Genomic DNA, 17,738 nt, shown 5'->3' on the forward strand with positions numbered 1-17,738 from the left:
CTCTCATTTCTGATTCTCCCTGAATATTAGCTTCATTCTTCTGCCCTCTTTGCTCATCTGTTTGCCCACCACCTCGAATTGGCCACTGATATTTCTAAATCTAATTGTGACCTTAAGAGCTCCACCAATGGACCAGTTTTTTAGCCTCTCCATTAAAGAAGTTTCTTGAGCAAAAGAATCTGATTGGCTCAACTTAAGTCAGGTGACCACCACTGATCCAGTCGGTAGTCATCTGCCAAAAGAGGAAGCATAAGTAGACTGGCAAGTCAAATGTATTTACCCCAAGATGGGAGCTCAAGTTAGCGCTGGGTGGGGGAGATAGAAGTCCCACTGCCACCACTCCCCACCTTACCTAGACACAGACCAACAACACTGAGTGTTAACTATTCCTTTATTAGGTGGTGAGGGGAGTGGGGGCTGTACAATGCAGGGTTTGGGAATTCAGCTACACAGGGATCGTGACCAGAAGCCATATTACAAAAATAGCCTAAAAATACTTATATTCTGCCATGAGGCTGGGCCAGGGGATTACCAGGAAGAGGAAGTACCACTCAGGCAGCTCCTCCTCTTCTTGTAGTCCCACATTTACAGGGAGACAAAGGAATGCACACATCTCCCCTGGCTCCCATTTCCCACCAGCAGCCCCCTAGTTCCCAAAGGGAGGTGGCCAAGGGTGGGGCTGGGGCAGAGGGAGTTGGCAGTGGGCCCTTCCCCAGCAAGGCTATGGAACACGTCCCATCTGGAATGCAGTGAAGTGAGGGAGGTGGGGTGGGGAGGAGGCTCCCAACTCTCCCCCAACCCCTGGCCCCAGTGGGTGTGCCCAAGGGTGCCTCCTTGGTACATACCTGGGTCGTGTACTCGGTACATGGATCCCAGTCATGCCTGTATACTAGGTACACAGAATCCAGCTTGGCCGAAATGGGCCCACAGACTCAGCCCCACGGGGGCACTGGGGGGTTCCCAGGGGGAGGGAGCATCTCCATATATATATTTTGTAAAAAATAATAATAATAAGTTTGTTTAAATGAATTTGTTTCTATACAAAATGTAAAAAAAAAAAAAAGAAAAAGAAAAATAATAATAATTCATTCATGTCAGAATGTAAGGAAATGAGAGGCCAGAAGGAGAGAGAAAAGAATGAAGGAAGAGAGAAGTGGGGAGGAAGGAGATCCCAGACTCTTCACAAGACTGAGAGGGCGGGTGGTAGCCCCTACCCATTATAAATAAAGGAAGACTGAAGCCCTGGGCTGATGACCTATCTTGGTCACACTGCAAGGCAAGGATGCAGGAGGGCTGGTGAAGAGAGAAGAAGATGAAAAAGACTAAAAGGAAGGAAGAGACAGAGAAAGAAAGGAGGCAGGACAGGGGTCTCTTTAGCACCCCCGAGATTGAAGAACTGACGAGTATCTCAGGCCAACACTTGCCTCTTGGGAGTGACTTCCGGCTGGGGCCCCAGCTGGGTCTGGGCCTGAGCAAGGGAGCTGGGAACAGACAAGGGAAGTGGCTGGGCAGGCAGTGCCCCAGTGGCGGTGGCCATGGCCCCGGTGGCAGTGGCTGGGCTGGGCGTGGATTCGGACCAGTCTGAGAGGGAGGGTGGTGAGGGGCTGGCCCAGTGCTCAGGGGATTCAGGGGATGGGGTCAGGTAAGGGTGCTCACTGGGAACCCGCAGGAAGCGGGCCTTTGGGGGGCTGCTGTGTGCCCCAGCCGCCGGGTACTCCTCGCCATGTCCTGGGACTGCCAGGTAAGGCGGGGGCCGCTCCTGTGGGGAGACGGGGGTCCCTGGGTTGAGCAGCTGGGGTCCCGGAGCCAGTGGCAGCAGGAATGAGGGGCCTGGCGGGGCAGGTGGGGGCAGCCGGGCCCAGTCGAGGGGGACAGCCACAGGGTTCAGCAGGCCCAGGCTGAGTACACATCCTCCAGGGGGCTGGCGACCTAGACCCGCCCGGCCTGGGCCACCAAGCTGTGCCAGAGACACTGCAGTGGCAGTGGCAGCTGCATAGGGCCCCTCAAGGGGGAAGCCACCAGGGGAAGCAGGGGGCCCACCGAAAGGCCGCGGGGAGTCCAGCGAGTCCACGGGCGACAGTGTGACCGAGCTGTCAGCCAGGGGGCCCGGGCAGGCCAGCGTCAGCTTCTTGCCCCGCCCCCGGGGCCCCTGCGGCCCCAGCCCCGCCTTCCCAGGGGGCCTCCTGCTCTTCTTGGACCCCGACTGTGTCGCTTTGAGGCCGGGGAGGAAGGCCCCTGGAGGACAGAGCAGAGGCCCCAGGCCGTGGGTACCAGGGGGGCTGCGGGGCCCACTGGGTTGATCCAGCAAGCGCACGATGTCCTGGTGCAGTCTCTCCTGGGCTACATCCCGCGGCAGCCTGTCCAAGTGGTCGGTGATCTCACGGTTGGCAAAGTGGTCCAACAGCAGCTTGGCAGCCTCGTAGCTGCCCTCGCGGGCGGCCAGGAACAGAGGGGTCTCTTCCTGGGGGGCCAGAACCCACAGAGGTCAGCAAAACCCCGGCTAAGAGTAGCAAAGTCTTCCAGCCTCTTGGGGGAGCCCGAGAGCTATGAGTTTGCACACTGGAGCTTGACAGACCTGGCTGGGTTAAATCCCGGCTGCGCTGGGGGAGCCTGGACAAAGTTCTTTCCTCTAAACCACATTCATCCATCACCTACTAAGTGCCAGGGGTCAAGGCCAGGACTGGGTGAGTTAAGCGAGGTACTCACCTTAGGCATAACCCTTTTTTTTTTTTTTTTTTTGACAGAGTCTCGCTGTGTCGCCCAGGCTGGAGGGCAGTGGCGCCATCTCGGTTCACTGCAACCTCAGCCTTCCGGGTTCAAGCGATTCTCCTCCGTCAGCCTCCTAAGCAGCCGGGATTACAGGTGTGCACCACCACGCCCAGCTAATTTTTGTATTTTTAGTAGAGACAGGGGTTTACTACGTTGGCCAGGCTGTCTCAAACTCCTGACCTCAAGTATTCCACCCATCTCGACCTCCCAAAGTGCTGGGATTATAGGCGTGAACCACCACACCCAGCCATTAGGCACAAAATTTAAGGGGCCACCAAAAACTTTAGTTACCAAAGTAAATTATATTTTAATGCAATGTTTGGGGTTTTGTTTTGTTTTATTTTGTTTTTTGAGACAGAGTCTCACTCTGATGCCCAGGCTGCAGTGCAGTGGCGCTGTGCCAGTGCCGACCCCCGGTGGACCAAGGGCTGGGGCTCACCTTGCTATCCTGCATGTCCTTATTGGCTCCATTTTTGAGCAGGGCCAAAGTGGCTTCCACGTTGTTCACAGCTGCAGCCCAGTGTAAGGCTGATTTCCCTGGAGGATGAAGGGGAGAGAGGTCAGGACCAGGCTCCTCTCCCGGGGCCCCCATGTCAGGAAAGCAGAAATTGTCTAGAATGTGGCCTAGGGGTACAGGAGGCAGGCTCGCCATGAATACCCAAGTACTTGTGTCTGGATCCATGTATGTGCAAATCTACAAAATGACTCTTTCTGTGCAATGGGGAAGTACTCTGTGTGTGTGTGTGTGTGTGCGCGCGCGTGCGCGCACGTGTATGACTGTCTATACATAGGGGGTGCTGTGTGGACCTCCTTCAGTTGAACCTAGGGTTGTGATGTCCAGTACAGTAGCCAGTCACATATGGTTCTTATTTATCCATTTATTTATTTTTGAAGCAGTGTCTTGTTCTGTCACCCGGGCTGGAGTCCATTGGCACAATCTTAGTTCACTGCAACCTCCACCTTCTGGGCTCAAGCAATTTTCCCTCCTCAGCCTCCCTACTACAGGCATGTACCACTATGCCCAGCTAATTTTTTGTATTTTTGATAGAGATAGAGTTCCACTATGTGGAACCATATTTGAGCCCAAACTGGTCTCAAACTCCTAACCTCAAGTGATCCACCAGCCTTGGCCTCCCAAAGTGCTGGGATTACAGGCATGAGCCACTGTGCCCAACCTACATGTGGTTCTTTAGATTTAAATCTAATAAAATAGGTGCCAGGACCATTCGATGGGGAAAGAATGGTCTTCTCAACTAATGGTGCTGGAACAACTGAATATTCACATCCAAAGAATGAAGTTGGACCCCTACCTCACACTTTATACAAAAATTCACTCAAAATGGATCAGAAACCTAAATATAAGAGCTCCAACTATATAACTAAACATCTAGAAGAAAACATAAAGAGTAAATCTTCATGACCTTGAATTAGGCCAAGATTCTTAGATGTGACACCAAAACCACAAATAACAACTACAAAATAGATAAATTGGACATGATCAAAATTGAAACTTCTGGCCAGGCACAGTGGCTCACGCCTGTAATCTCAACACTTTGGGAGGCCAAGGTGGGAGTATTGCTTAAGGCCAGGAGTTTGAGATCAGCCTGGGCAACAAAGTAAGACCCCATCTCCACAAAAAATTTGAGAATTACCCAGGTGTGCTGGCACACACCTGTAATACCAGCTACTCAGGAGGGTGGGATGGGAGGATCACTTGAGCCTGGGAGTTTGAGGCTGCAGTGAGCCATAATCACACCACTGAACTCCAGCCTGAGTGACAGAGTGATACCCTATCTCTAAAAATTTAAAAAAAAAAAAAAAAAAAGGTCCATCAGTACAATGGAGTATTATTCAGCTGAACTATGCTTCAACATGGGTGAACCTTGAGAACATAATGCTAACTGAAAAAAAGGCAGACAAAAATGACCACATATCATATGATTACATTTATATGAAATGTCCGGAACAGGCAAATCCATGGGGACAAAAAGCAAATCACTGGTTGCACAGGGTTGGACAGATGAGGGGCTTGGAAGATGATGGCCAAGTGGTGAGAATTTCTTTTTCAGGTGATGAAATGTTCTAAAATTGATTGTGGTAATAGTTGTATGACTCTGATTATACTAAGAGCCATTGAATTGTACACTTTAAATGGGTGAATTGTATGGCATGTGAATCGTATCTCAATAAAGCTGTTTTTTGTTTTTTTTTTGTTTTTTTTTTTGAGATGGAGTCTCGCTCTGTTGCCCAGGCTGGAGTGCAGTGGCTGGATCTCAGCTCACTGCAAGCTCCGCCTCCCGGGTTTACACCATTCTCCTGCCTCAGCCTCCCGAGTAGCTGGGACTACAGGCGCCCACCACCTCGCCCGGCTAGTTTTTTGTATTTTTTAGTAGAGACGGGGTTTCACCGGGTTAGCCAGGATGGTCTCGATCTCCTGACCTGGTGATCCGCCCGTCTCGGCCTCCCAAAGTGCTGGGATTACAGGCTTGAGCCACCGCGCCCGGCTGGTTTTTGTTTTTTTTTTTTAAAGGCTGGGCACGGTGGCTCATGCCTGTAACCCCAGCACCTTGGGAGGCCAAGGCAGGCGGATCACCTGAGGTCAGGAGTTCGAGGCCAGCCTGGCCAACATTGTGAAACCCCGTCTCTACTAAAAATACAAAAAAAATAGCCAGGCATGGTGGCGGGCGCCTCTTGTCCCAGACACTTGGGAGTCTGAGACAGGAGAATCACTGGAACCCGGGTAGTGGAGGTGGCCGTGAGCCAAGATCACACCGTTGCACTCCAGCCTAGGCAATAAGAGCGAGACTCTGTCTCAAAAAAAAAAAAAAAAAAAAAAAGAGCAACACAAGGAGAAAAAGAATTAAATGAACTAAAACATTTAGTTCTTCATTTGCCCCAGCAACATTTCAAGTCACCACATGTGGCCAGTGGCTACCATATTGGACAGTGCAGAGAATAATTCCATCATCACAGAAAGTCCTATTGGCCAGCCCTGCCCTGAAGCCATGGTTCTCAACCAGGAGAAACTCCCCGACCCCGGCCCCCAGGGCATTTGGCAATGTCTGGAGACTTTTTTTTTTTTTCTTTTTTTAGACAGAGTCTGTCCCCCAAGCTGGAGTGCAGTGGCACAATCATGGCTCACAGCCTCAACCTCCTGGGCTCAAATGACCTTCCCACCTCAGTGTTCCGAGTAGTTAGGGCCACAGGTATGCACCACCGCACGTGGCTAATCTTTTAAAAAATTTTTGTAGAACCCACTATGTTGCCCAGTCTGGTCTCAAACTCCTGGCCTCAAGCCATCCTCCTGCCTCTGCCTCCCAGTGTTGGGATCACGGGCATGAGCCACCACACATGGCCAGATGTGCACGTTTATTATAATAACTTCCAGCAGGTGGAAGTAGAGTGTGTCTGTCTAACAAAGCAGGTGAAAATGAAGTGTCCAGGGGAAAGGCACCTTTTCCTAATCCCTGAGGCACCCTAAGGACTAGTGGTGACCCTGCATGACCCTGCAGGCTTCATGAAGCCTGGTTATGTGTGCATCAGCTTCAGTGATTGGGTCTCAACATGGGTATGAGTTTGCACCAACATGACCCTCGGGGCCCAGGTGACACTAACCCAGCCTAGACTTGATTCCTCTGCCAACCTACCAAGCTCATCCACAGCATTGACGTCGGCATGGCTGGCGATAAGCTCTTCCACCATGCCCTCTACTGCCAGGCGGGCCGCCAGGATCAGTGCCGTTGAGCCATCCGCCATGCGGGCATCCAAGTCTGTAGAGCGGTTTCGGATGAGAATCTAGGACAGAGTGGATGCAGCAGGAGGAGTCATGGCAGGAACAGAGGAATCAAGAACACTCCTAAGTCCCATGAAGTCTCCAACCCCCACCCCCCAACCCCTGAAATTGGTGAGGTTCAGAGAGCAGCTGCTTGACAGCTACTGTACTCCCATATATCCCCATTTTCCAAATGAGAAAAAATGAGCTCTGAAAGGCAGAACTGGGGCTCAAATCCAGGTAAGTCTAAAGCCTGCCCCAGCTCCGAAGTCCAGAGGGTGTGCCTGTCTCACCTGGAAGACACCCTGGGCATCGGCTGTGACAGCTGTGTGCAGGGGAGTGCGGCCTGAGTGGTCCTGGGCATTGGTGTCTGCCCCAGCATCCAGCAGCCGCTTGGCCGCGTCAGCACGGGCATAACGGGCAGCCAGGTGCAAAGCAGTCTCGCCAGTACGGTCAGTCCGTGCCCCAAGCTGAGCCCCCTGGCAGATTAGGTCGGAGATGATGCTAGCTGATGTGTCATCTGCCTCATCCTCTTCAGTTGGCATCGGCTCCAGGGTCCCCCCACAGAAGGAAGCCAGCATTAGTGGGGTGAAGCCATCTGCGGGGACAGGAGTGTGTCGGCAGGAAGGTAAACACAGGGCCTTTTCCAGGAAATGTTATCAAGGGCACCCCATTAGGAGCTAATAGGACACATGGAAGAATGTGGATTGGCAGATCCTCCTGTCTGCACACCCACACCCAGGATGAGGATTCGTGGGCATGTGATTTATCACAGAATGACTGGTAGGGTGCGGAACACAGGACAAGGGACTCTGGGAGTCAAGCAAGTGTGCAACCTCCAGTAAATTCCCAAAGGGTTATTCCACCCTGATCCTGCACAGGGACTCTGGAACATGCATTGTACTCCAGAGTTCTAATCCAGTTCAAGGTAAAGAAACTATCCCCCTCATACCATGCATCCACTGGTTAGGAGCTGCCCCTTTCTGCCAATTCATTTCAGTATTTTAAAAGGAAAAAAAAAAAGAGCTGCCCCCAGGGACATAAAATCCCAGGCACTTCAGGCCCCAGTAGCCAGAGGGACTTCAAAAGAGAGCCACAAGTACAGGCCATTTGGAGCAAAAGCGAAATGAAGCTAAGGCAGGAATGCCCTGAAACATAGCAAAGATGGATCTGAGAGGATCAAACAACATAGACTGCTACACTGCACACACTGTACACAAGCACTTGTCCTCGTTTTTCTTTTTTTTCTTTTTTTTTTTTTTTTTTGAGACGGAGTCTCGCGCTGTGTCACCCAGGCTGGAGTGCAGTGGCGCGATCTCGGCTCACTGCAAGCTCCGCCTCCCAGGTTCAGGCCATTCTCCTGCCTCAGCCTCCGAGTAGCTGGGACTACAGGCGCCCGCCACCACGCCCGGCTAGTTTTTTTCGTATTTTTAGTAGAGACGGGGTTTCACCATGTTAGCCAGGATGGTCTCGATCTCCTGACCTCGTGATCCGCCCGCCTCGGCCTCCCAAAGTGCTGGGATTACAGGCTTGAGCCACCGCGCCCGGCCCTCCTCGTTTTTCTTAGGGAGCCACTTGCATCCAGTTCTCCATTCTCAAGTCCTGGGTAGAGACACACCTCCCCGCTGCCCCTCCTACCCTCGCCCGCTCAAGGGCAGGTAAGGGAATCAGGCTTGGTCAATTTGCATATTCCAGCCCCCTGGTCATACTGATTGGCTCAAGGATGAGCATGTGACCCTAGTCTGTCCAATCAGAATGCACCCTGAGACTTCTGCTGGCACATTAGGAAGATTTCATAAGATTGGAGTCAAAGGGTAGAGAGGGGAAAAATGAGTCCTGGATCCAAATGTGCCACTTTTAGTTACCTGAGTCAATAAATCCCTTGTTTTACTTAAGCTAGCTTGAGTTGGACCTTTGTCACTTCCAACCAAGAGTGTTGCTGAACACACACCCTTCACAGAAGCTTACAGACTCCACCAGTTCTTCCCAAAACACAGACTCAGAAATAACCTCTTCCAGGTAGGATGGGTGAGGGGCATCCCTTTGGGAGGGGCACTGTCACTGACCTGGGCCACGCACATTGACATCCATGCCATCAGCATCTGCGTCGCCCTGTGGTGGTGTCAGCGCCATGGCGGGTGCCACGCGGATGTCAGCAGCAACCAGATGGTGTTGAGTCCACTGACGGCAATCCACAGCCTCCTCAGCCCCCATGCCCAGCTCCTCTACCTGGAGGGGCAGGCACCCGGAATCTCAGATCTCACCCTTTGGCGCTGGGGAGAGCCGCTGCTAGGGATGGGGCTGAGCATTCCTACAGGTTTCTCTTTAGGAGATACACACAGAGCCCTGGGAAATCATTTACCATCTGCTTGGTTTTTTGTTTGTTTGTTTGTTTTTGAGGCAGAGTCTCGCTCTGTCGCCCACGCTGGAGTGCAGTGGCATGATCTCGGCTCACTGCAACCTCCGCCTCCAGGGTTCAAGTGATTCTCCTGCCTCAGCCTCCGGAGTAGCTGGGATTACAGGCACATGCCACCGCGTCCGGCTAATTTTTTGTATTTTTAGTAGAGACGGGGTTTCACCATGTTGGCCAGACTGGTCTCGAACTCCTGACCTCAAGTGATCCACCCCTCTCGGCCTCCCAAAGTGCTGGGATTAACGGGAAATCAATGTGTGCCACAGCCCAGGATGCTAATAAAAGGAAGACACAAGATTTCTTTCTTTTTTTTTTTTTTTTTGTCTTTTTAAGTAATAAATGGCTTTAGTTATTTACGTATATATATTTTTAGAGACTGAGTCTCACTGTGTCACTCAGGCTGGAGTGCAGTGGTGCAATCATATCTCACTGCAGCCTCAACTTCCCGGTCTCAAATGATCCTCCCACCTCAGCGGCCCAAATAGCCGGCACTATAAGCACACAGTATAAGCAGCTTGGGATAGTATCTGATCCAGGTTCAAGTTCCAACCCCGCCCCTTAGTAGATGGAAGTCTCTGGGCAAATCACATTAAAACTCTGAGCTTCTCATTGGCAAAATCAGGATGACGCAGTCATTCCACCATGCTAAGATACCACCGCAATTACATTGGGCCACCCTTTTAATACCTCTGATACCTGCTTTGGATGGGAAAGCAGAAAGAAAAGTCTGGGCTGGGCGTGGTGGCTCACGCCTGTAATCTCAGCACTTTGGGAGGCCGAGGCGGGCGGATCACAAGGTCAGGAGATCGAGACCATCCTGGCTAATACAGTGAAACCCCGTCTCTACTAAAAATACAAAAAAATAATTAGCCGGGTGTGGTGGCAGGTGCCTGTAGTCCCAGCTACTCGGGAGGCTGAAGCAGGAGAACAGCGTGAACCCGGGAGGCGGAACTTGCAGTGAGCCAAGATCGCACCACTGCATTCCAGCCTGGGCGACAGAGCAAGACTCCGTCTGAAAGAAAGAAAAGAAAGAAAGAAAGAACGAAAAGAAAGAAAGAAAGAGAGAAAGAGAGAAAAGTCTGGGTTGAGCAAATTTTTTTATCTGTCCACTGTAATAGATGCCTCCATTTCACAACATTAAAATATGGACAGAAGAAGGGAGTTTGTAAATTGAAGTATATGTCAATAGCTACTTTATAGGGTCCTCAAAAGATGAAATAAGATGTTTCATGTGCATTAGAGATATTCAGTGGGTGCCTCAGTAATGCTAGCAAGGGTCTGTATGGACTGAATTGTGCCCCTTCTAAAAATCATACACTGGCCAGGCACGGTGGTTCACGCCTGTAATCCCAACACTTTGGGAGGCCGAGGCGGGCAGATCACTTGAGGTCAGGAGTTTGAGACCAACCTGGCCAACATGGTGAAACCCCGTCTCTACTAAAAATACTAAAATTAGCCGGGCATGGTAGAACATGCCTATAATCCCAGCTACTCGGGAGGCTGAGGCAGGAGAATCGCTTGAATCTGGAAGGTGGAGGCTGCAGCGAGCCAAGATCACGCCACTGCACTCTAGCCTCAGCAACAGAGTGAGACCTGGTCTCAAAAACATAAAAATAAAAATAAAAATCATACTCTAAAACCCTAAATCATATATAAAACTTCCATGTGCCTGCATTTGGAGATAGGACTTTTTTTTTAGACAGAGTCTTGCTCTGTTACCCAGGCTGGAGTGCGGTGGTGAAATCATAGCTCACTGCAGCCTCCAACTCCTGGACTCAAGCAATCCTTCTGCCTCAGCCTCTCAAATAGCTGAAATTACAGGTGCAAGCCACCAAGCCTGGTGAGACAGGGCCTTTAAGGGGGTAATTAAGGTTATATGAGGTTATAAATGTGGGACCCTAATCCAATAGGATAGGTATCCTTACAAGAAGAGGATGGGGTACCAGATCTCTCTCTCTCTCTCTCTTTCCTCTGTGTACACAGAGGAAAGGCCATGTGAGGCTACAGTGAGAAGGCAGCCATCTGCAAGCCAGGAAGAGAGCCCTCATCAGGAACCAACCCTGATGGCACCTTGGGCTTAGACTTCCAACCTCCAGAACCGTGAAAAAACAAATTTCTATTGTTTGAGTCACCCATGCTGCAGTTTTTTTTGTTTTTTTGTTTTTTTTTTGAGACGGAGTTTTGCTCTTGTTGCCCAGTCTGGAGTGCCGGGTTCAAGGGACTCTCCTGCCTCAGCCTCCCAAGTAGCTGGGATTACAGGCACCCACCACCATGCCCAGCTAATCTTTTGTATTTTTAGTAGAGATGGGGTTCCACCATTTTGGTCAGGCTGGTCTCGAACTCCTGACCTCAGGTGATCCACCTCTGTGGGATTTTTTAATGGCAGCCACAGCTGACTCATACTGAACCCAGGGCATGACTGCATGAAATGGTGCTTAGAACTGGCTCAGAGCACTTCCAGGCTAATCCCATGCTGGACAAAATAGGAACTGACAGAGATAAGGCAGACTCGCTCTCTGGGATTGGGGGACACCTTCAGAAAGAGTGCAGGCTGGCCAGGACGCCGGATCCTGGCTGGGGAGGGGCAGGACGGAGTGAAAGATTGTCCACCTGCCCAGAGGGACCCTTGGAGCCCCAGTGGCAAATCTCCTCCTCCCTCTGAGGTCACAGAACCACACTAAGAAGAAAACAGCATTGCAAAGCTGTGACCATTCTCTGGAGCTAGGGAGGTGGGGACAGCGGTGACATCCCCTGATTACGCCCATTCATCCACTGGGGACCCCACCCAGTACCCTGAGGGGAGGGGCCAGAGGAGGGGGCAAAGCTCAGAAGAGGGGGCAGTACCTTCAGCCGCTTGGCCTCTGGGCACTCTGTGTCCATCCAGTCTGTGGCCACCTCCCCCATCAGGCTCTCACCCTTGGCCATGTTCCTGGCAGACAATGGGAAGAGGGGATGTGAGAGGGGACACTAGAGGTGTCCAGCTGGGAAGGAGGATTTGAGGTGGGGTCAGAGGTATGAGTCAGGTCAAGGCGGGGTCCAGGGCTCACAAGGTCCCCGTAGTCAGGGACAGGGAGTGAGCAGGGTTCTCACTTCATGCCCAGCGCATCTTGGCCCACGGGTTCCCGCCGGCCCTTGTGACCAGCGGCCACGTCCTTGTGCAGTGAGAAGCCCTCGGGGAACCAGAGGGTGCTGTGCTCGCGCTTGCGCCGGGCCACCATGACGCCCAGGACGAGGATGACCAGCAGCAAGACGGCACCCGCCACTAGCAGAGGCAGCAGCGGGACGCTGGGTTCTGGAGGCTCCAGCGGCTCCCCTAAGAGTAGGAAGCAAGGGGCGGGGCTTCAGTCGAGGGCGGGGCTTTGGCATCGGAGCGGGGCTTCGGCTGCCCCCAGCTTGGTCCCCGCCACCCCCTCCCCAAGACCGGGTCGCACCCCGCACGTCCCGCAGTGGGTACGGGAAGTCCAGGCGCTCCACTGCTGACAGCGCTCCCAGGTAGTCAGCAGCGCTCTGGGCATCGGGGAAGCAGTGATCATTCTCAGGCGACTGCAGGCAGAGCCGGTTGTCAATCTCCAGCATCACTACCGACCTGCGGGGACAGCAGGGAGGGACCAGAGGGTTCAAGAATTGCCTGATGCACCCCCTGGCACCAAGTCCCACCTTCCCTCCCCAGCGCCTAGCTCTTCATCCACAGGTTTCCATGACCCACCTGCAACCACCTGGCATCCAACCCCACTGCACCCCCAAAACGTGCCTTGCTGTGGTCAGCAGTCCCCCCCAGAGCCGTGAATCCAGTGGATATTGTTTTTTGGTGTTGCACCCAGGCTGGAGTGCAGTGGCGCTATCTGGGCTCACTGCAACTTCCCCTCCTGGATTCAAGCGATTCCCCTGCCTCAGCCTCCTGAGTAGCTGGGATTACAGGCATGCGCCACCACGCCCAGCTACTTCTTTTGTATTTTTAGAAGAGATGGGGTTTTACCATGTTGGCAAGGCTGGTGTTGAACTCCTGACCTCAGGTGATCCTCCTGCCTTGGTCTCCCAAACTGCTGGGATTACAGGTGTGAGCCGCCATGCCCAGCCTGTTTTTTTTGTTCGTTTGTTCTGTTTTGTTTTGTTTTTTGAGACAGAGTCTCACTCTGTCGCCCAGATTGGAGCACAGTGGTAAAATCACAGCTCACTGTAGCCTTGACCTCCCGGCCTCAAGCAATCTTTCCACCTCATTCTCCCAAAGAGCTGGGATCACAGGCATGTGCCACCATACCTGGTTAATTTTTTTTTTTTTTTGGTGTGGGGCGTGGGGGTATACAGACTGGATCTCACTATGTTGCCCAGGCTAGTCTTGAACTCCTAGGCTCAAGCAATCCTCCCACCTCAGCCTCCCCAAAGTGCTGGGTTTACAGGCCTGGGCCACTACGCCCAGCTAATGGACATTGTTTGTTTTTTGTTTTTGAGACGAAGTCTCGCTCTGTCGCCAGGCTGGAGTGCAGTGGCACAATCTCAGCTCACTGCAACCTCTGACTCCCTGGTTCAAGTGATTCTCTGCCTCAGCCTCCCAAGTAGCTGGAATTACAGGCAGGTGCTACCATGCCCAGCTAATTTTTGTATTTTTAGTAGAGATGGGGTTTCACCGTGTTGGCCAGGGCATTGTTGTTTGTTTGTTAGTTTGTGTGTTTTTTGTTTTTTGAGACAGAGTTTCACTCTTCTTGCCCAGGCTGGAGTGCAATAATGCGATCTCGGCTCACCACAACCTCTGCCTCCCGGGTTCAGGCGATTCTCCTGCCTCAGTCTCTTGAGTAGCTGGGATTACAGGCATGCGCCACCACGCCCCAGTAATTTTGTATTTTTAGTATACACAGGGTTTCTCCATGTTGGTCAGGCTGGTCTCGAGGCCGAGGTGGGAGGATTGCGAGGTCAGGAGATCGAGACCATCCTGGCTAACCCGGTGAAACCCCGTCTCTACTAAAAATACAAACAAAAACTAGCCAGGCGTGGTGGCGGGGGCCTGTAGTCCCAGCTACTGGGGAGGCTGAGGCAGGAGAATGGCGTGAACCCGGGAGGTGAAGCTTGCAGTGAGCTGAGATCACGCCACTGCACTCCAGCCCCAGCGACAGAGCAACACTCTGTCTCAAAAAAAAAAAAGAGATGGGTGTCTTGCTATGTTGCCCAGACTAGATTTGAATTTCTGGGCTCAAGCGATCCTCCAAGTAGCTGGGACTACAGAAATACACCATTGTGCCCGGCTTTATCTTCCATGTCTTTAAGAAGAAGAAAATTAGCCCGGCGTGGTGGCGGGTGCCAGTAATCCCAGTTACTCTGGAGGCTGAGGCAGAGAATTGCTTGGACGCGGGAGGCGGAGGTTGCAGTGAGCCGGGCAGCCTGGGCGACAGCGAGAGACTCTGTCTCAAAAAAAAAAAAAAAAAACAAAAAAACGAAGAGAAAAACCCTACACATGTCTTTAACCAGTCTGCCAAGCCATTTAGCAACCTGCCTCCCCAGGAGCCAGCGCTACACCTGGGCAGGCAATTCTACCCCAGAAGCACTAGCTCCATCTGGAGGCATTTTTTGCTGGTCACAGCCAGGAGGCGGTGCTCCTGACATCTGGTGGTAAAGGCATTAAGTGAAATGAAACACACAAGACCTGGATCAACCGCATCTCTCCTCTCCCCGGCTACGGCCACGGCAGCTCTTCCAGGTGGGATCACTCACCCGATCACCTCGGGGGCCAGCTCCCGACGGGCCCGGGGTTCGGAGCCAGGACTGGGCCGGTGGTAAGGGAAGACCATGGCCTGGCCGTGCGCGTCCAGGCGGAAGCGCAGCGACGTGCGCAGGATGGCGCTGAGTCGCTGCAGAAAGTCGGCGCTGGAACGCAGTAGCTCCTCCGGCGGCAGCAGCACTGTGAGCACCAGCACGCCGCGGGCCAGCAGGGCCGGCACCTCGCTGGCGCAATCCAGCCCATCCCAGCCGCACTCCTCCGTGTTGCAGCCCTGGTCGCAGCGGCCGTCCGCAAAGTGGTCTGCGCAGTACTTCTCGTACACCGGGCTGGTGGGGAAGGGTGAGGCAGAGAGGGGCGGGATCAGGGGTCAGAAGAGAGGATCCCCCTCCATGCATTCACACCATAGAGCACAAAGACTCCAGACAAGGCTTGTACAGGGGACTGGAATGTACGGACCCATATCAGGCTTTCTGCAAATCTTGTCATTCACTGGACAAGTTTTTTTGTTCGTTTGTTTTGTTTTTTGTTGTTGTTGTTTTTTTGAGACGGAGTCTTGCTCTGTCGCCCAGGCCGTAATGCAGTTAATATGATCTCTCGGCCTACTGCAGCCTCCACCTCCCTGGTTCCAGCAATTCTCCCACCTCAGCCTCCCAAGTAACTGGGATTACCGGCATGCACCACCACACCCGTCTAATTTTTGTATTTTTAGCAGAGACAGGGTTTTACCATGCTGGTCAGGCTGCTGTTGAACTCCTGACCTCAGGTAATCCACCTGCCTCGGCCTCCCAAAGTGCTGGGATTACAGGCATAAGCCACCGTGCCTGGCCCTTGATAATTTTTTTTTAAATGATTGATTGAAATGAGGTCTTGCTCTGTTGTCCAGGCTGGAGTGCAGTGGTGTGATCATAGCTCTCTGGAGTCTCAAACTCCTGGACCCAAATGATCCTCCCTCCTCAGTCTCCCAAGTGGCTGGGACTACAAGCCCACACCACACTCTGGGCCTCACTGGCTAACTATTAATTAATCAGTAAATACTGGCCAGGTGCAGTGGCTCACGCCTGTAATCCCAGCACTTTGGGAGGCCGAGATGGGCGGATCACGAGGTCAGGAGATCGAGACCATCCTGACTAACACGGTGAAACCCCGTCTCTACTAAAAATACAAAACTTAGCCGGGCGTGGTGGCGGGCGCCTGTAGTCCCAGCTACACGGGAGGCTGAGGCAGGAGAACGGTGTGAACCCGGGAGGCGGAGCTTACAGTGAGCTGAGATCCGGCCACTGCACCCCAGCCTGGGCAACTGAGCGAGACTCCGTCTCAAAAAAAAAAAAAAAAAAAAAATCAGTAAATACTAACTGACTGACTGCCATGTGTTGAGCACTGCTGCGGGCACAAGAATAAGGTCCAGCCACAATTCCTGGCCCATGTGCAGCTAGCATTTCACTGGGTGAAGACAGACAGTAAGGGAGATACATGAGCCAAATATACAGCATCTCTATTACTCATCAATAAAATAAAAATACAGGCTGGGTGCGGTGGCTCATGCCTGTAATTCCAGCACTTTGGGAGGCCGAGGTGTACGGATCACCTGAGGTCACAAGTTCTAGGTCAGCCTGGCCAACATGGTGAAACCCCATCTCTACTACAAATACAAAAATTAGTCGGGTGTGGTGGCTGGTGCCTGTAATCCCAGCTACTCAGGAAGCTGAGGCAGGAGAATAGCTTGAACCCAGGAGGTGGAGGTTGCAGTGAGCCAAGATCACACCACTGTACTCCAGCCTGGGCAATGGGAGAGAAATCCTGTCTCAAAAAAAAAAAAAAAAAATATATATATATATATATATATACACACACACACACACACACACACACACACATGAGAACATGCACACACATAGTGCTGGATGGAATTAAATGCTAAGAAGGAAAATAAAGCAGAGGAAGGGCTGGGGGTGATCAGGGAGGTGCTCACTGAGAAGGTACCACCATTTCAGCAAAGACTTGAAGGAGGTGAGAGAGGAACCATGTGGGGGAAGGGAACAGCCAGGCAGTAGGAACAGCTTGTGCAAAGGCCCTGATGTGGGATCAAGCCTGGGGTATCTGCGGAACAGCTGAGAGGCCAGGGTGGCTGGAGCAGAGTGACTGGGGGGGAAGCAGAGAAGTTGGGGATATAGAGATTAATGAGGTGGAGGGTTCCAAGCGGACAGAGAGGTACACAGAGGAACAGAAGGGGCAGGGTGTAGGAATGGACAGATGGACTGCCTAGGACAGACAGAGAGAGGGGCAGAAGAGGGGCAGAGACAGTCAGGGGCAGGCACAAAACAGATAGACAGCCATATAGAGGAGCAAAAAGATTGCATGGATGGACAGATTCAGCCCAAGGATGGACAAGCAGGGGTGCAGCATACACAGAGGAATAAAAGGAATTTTATTTCTTTTATTTTTTATTTATTTATTTATTTATTTATTTATTTATTTTTTGGTGAGACGGAGATTTACTCTTGTTGCCCAGGCTGGAGTGCAATGGCATGATCTCAGTGATTCTCTTGCCTCGGCCTCCCAAGTAGCTGGGATTACAGGCATGTGCCATCACGCCCGGCTAATTTTGTATTTTTAGTAGAGACGGGGTTTCACCGTGTTGCCCAGGCTGATCTCGAACTCCTGACCTCAGGTGATTTGCCCACCTCTGCCTCCCAAATGCTGGGATTACAGGCGTAAGCCACTGTGCTCGGCTGATAAAAAAAAATTCTTAGGTCAGGTGCGATGGCTCAGGCCCATAATCCCAGCACTTCGAGAGGCTAAGCTGGGTGGATCGCTTTGAGCTCAGGTGTTCAAGATTAGCCTGGACAATACGGTGAAACCCCATCTCTTAAAAAAAGCACAAAAGTTACCCGGGCGCTGTGGCTCACACCTGTGGTCCCAGCTCCTCGGGAGGCTGAGGTGTGAGGATTACTTGAGCCCAGGAGGTAGAGGTTGCAGTGAGCTGAGATCACCTCACTGCACTCCAGCCTGGGCCACAGAGCAAGACTCTGTCAAAAAAAAAAAAAAAAAAAAGGAGCCAGGGGCGGGGGCCCCCC

The 17,738-nt window shown here is 52.2% G+C and overlaps 1 protein-coding gene across 1 annotated transcript in view; it reads right to left on the reverse strand.

Annotated features, from left to right (window-relative positions):
* Nucleotides 1-373: 373 nt before the first annotated feature.
* Nucleotides 374-17,738, reverse strand: part of NOTCH3 (notch 3) — a 42,711-nt gene continuing 25,346 nt past the window's right edge. The window contains exons 25-33 of the mRNA XM_025366034.1: nt 14,658-14,990; nt 12,386-12,540; nt 12,045-12,267; nt 11,799-11,883; nt 8,608-8,770; nt 6,835-7,139; nt 6,417-6,564; nt 3,209-3,306; nt 374-2,461 (exon numbers count right to left, since the gene is read on the reverse strand). Coding sequence (XP_025221819.1) covers nt 1,409-2,461; nt 3,209-3,306; nt 6,417-6,564; nt 6,835-7,139; nt 8,608-8,770; nt 11,799-11,883; nt 12,045-12,267; nt 12,386-12,540; nt 14,658-14,990 — 2,563 coding nt within the window. The 3' untranslated portion in view covers nt 374-1,408. The remainder of the gene's footprint in view (nt 2,462-3,208; nt 3,307-6,416; nt 6,565-6,834; nt 7,140-8,607; nt 8,771-11,798; nt 11,884-12,044; nt 12,268-12,385; nt 12,541-14,657; nt 14,991-17,738) is intronic.

The sequence above is a fragment of the Theropithecus gelada genome, chromosome 19 (genome assembly GCF_003255815.1).
Source record: "Theropithecus gelada isolate Dixy chromosome 19, Tgel_1.0, whole genome shotgun sequence".
Classification (NCBI taxonomy): Eukaryota; Metazoa; Chordata; class Mammalia; order Primates; family Cercopithecidae; genus Theropithecus; species Theropithecus gelada.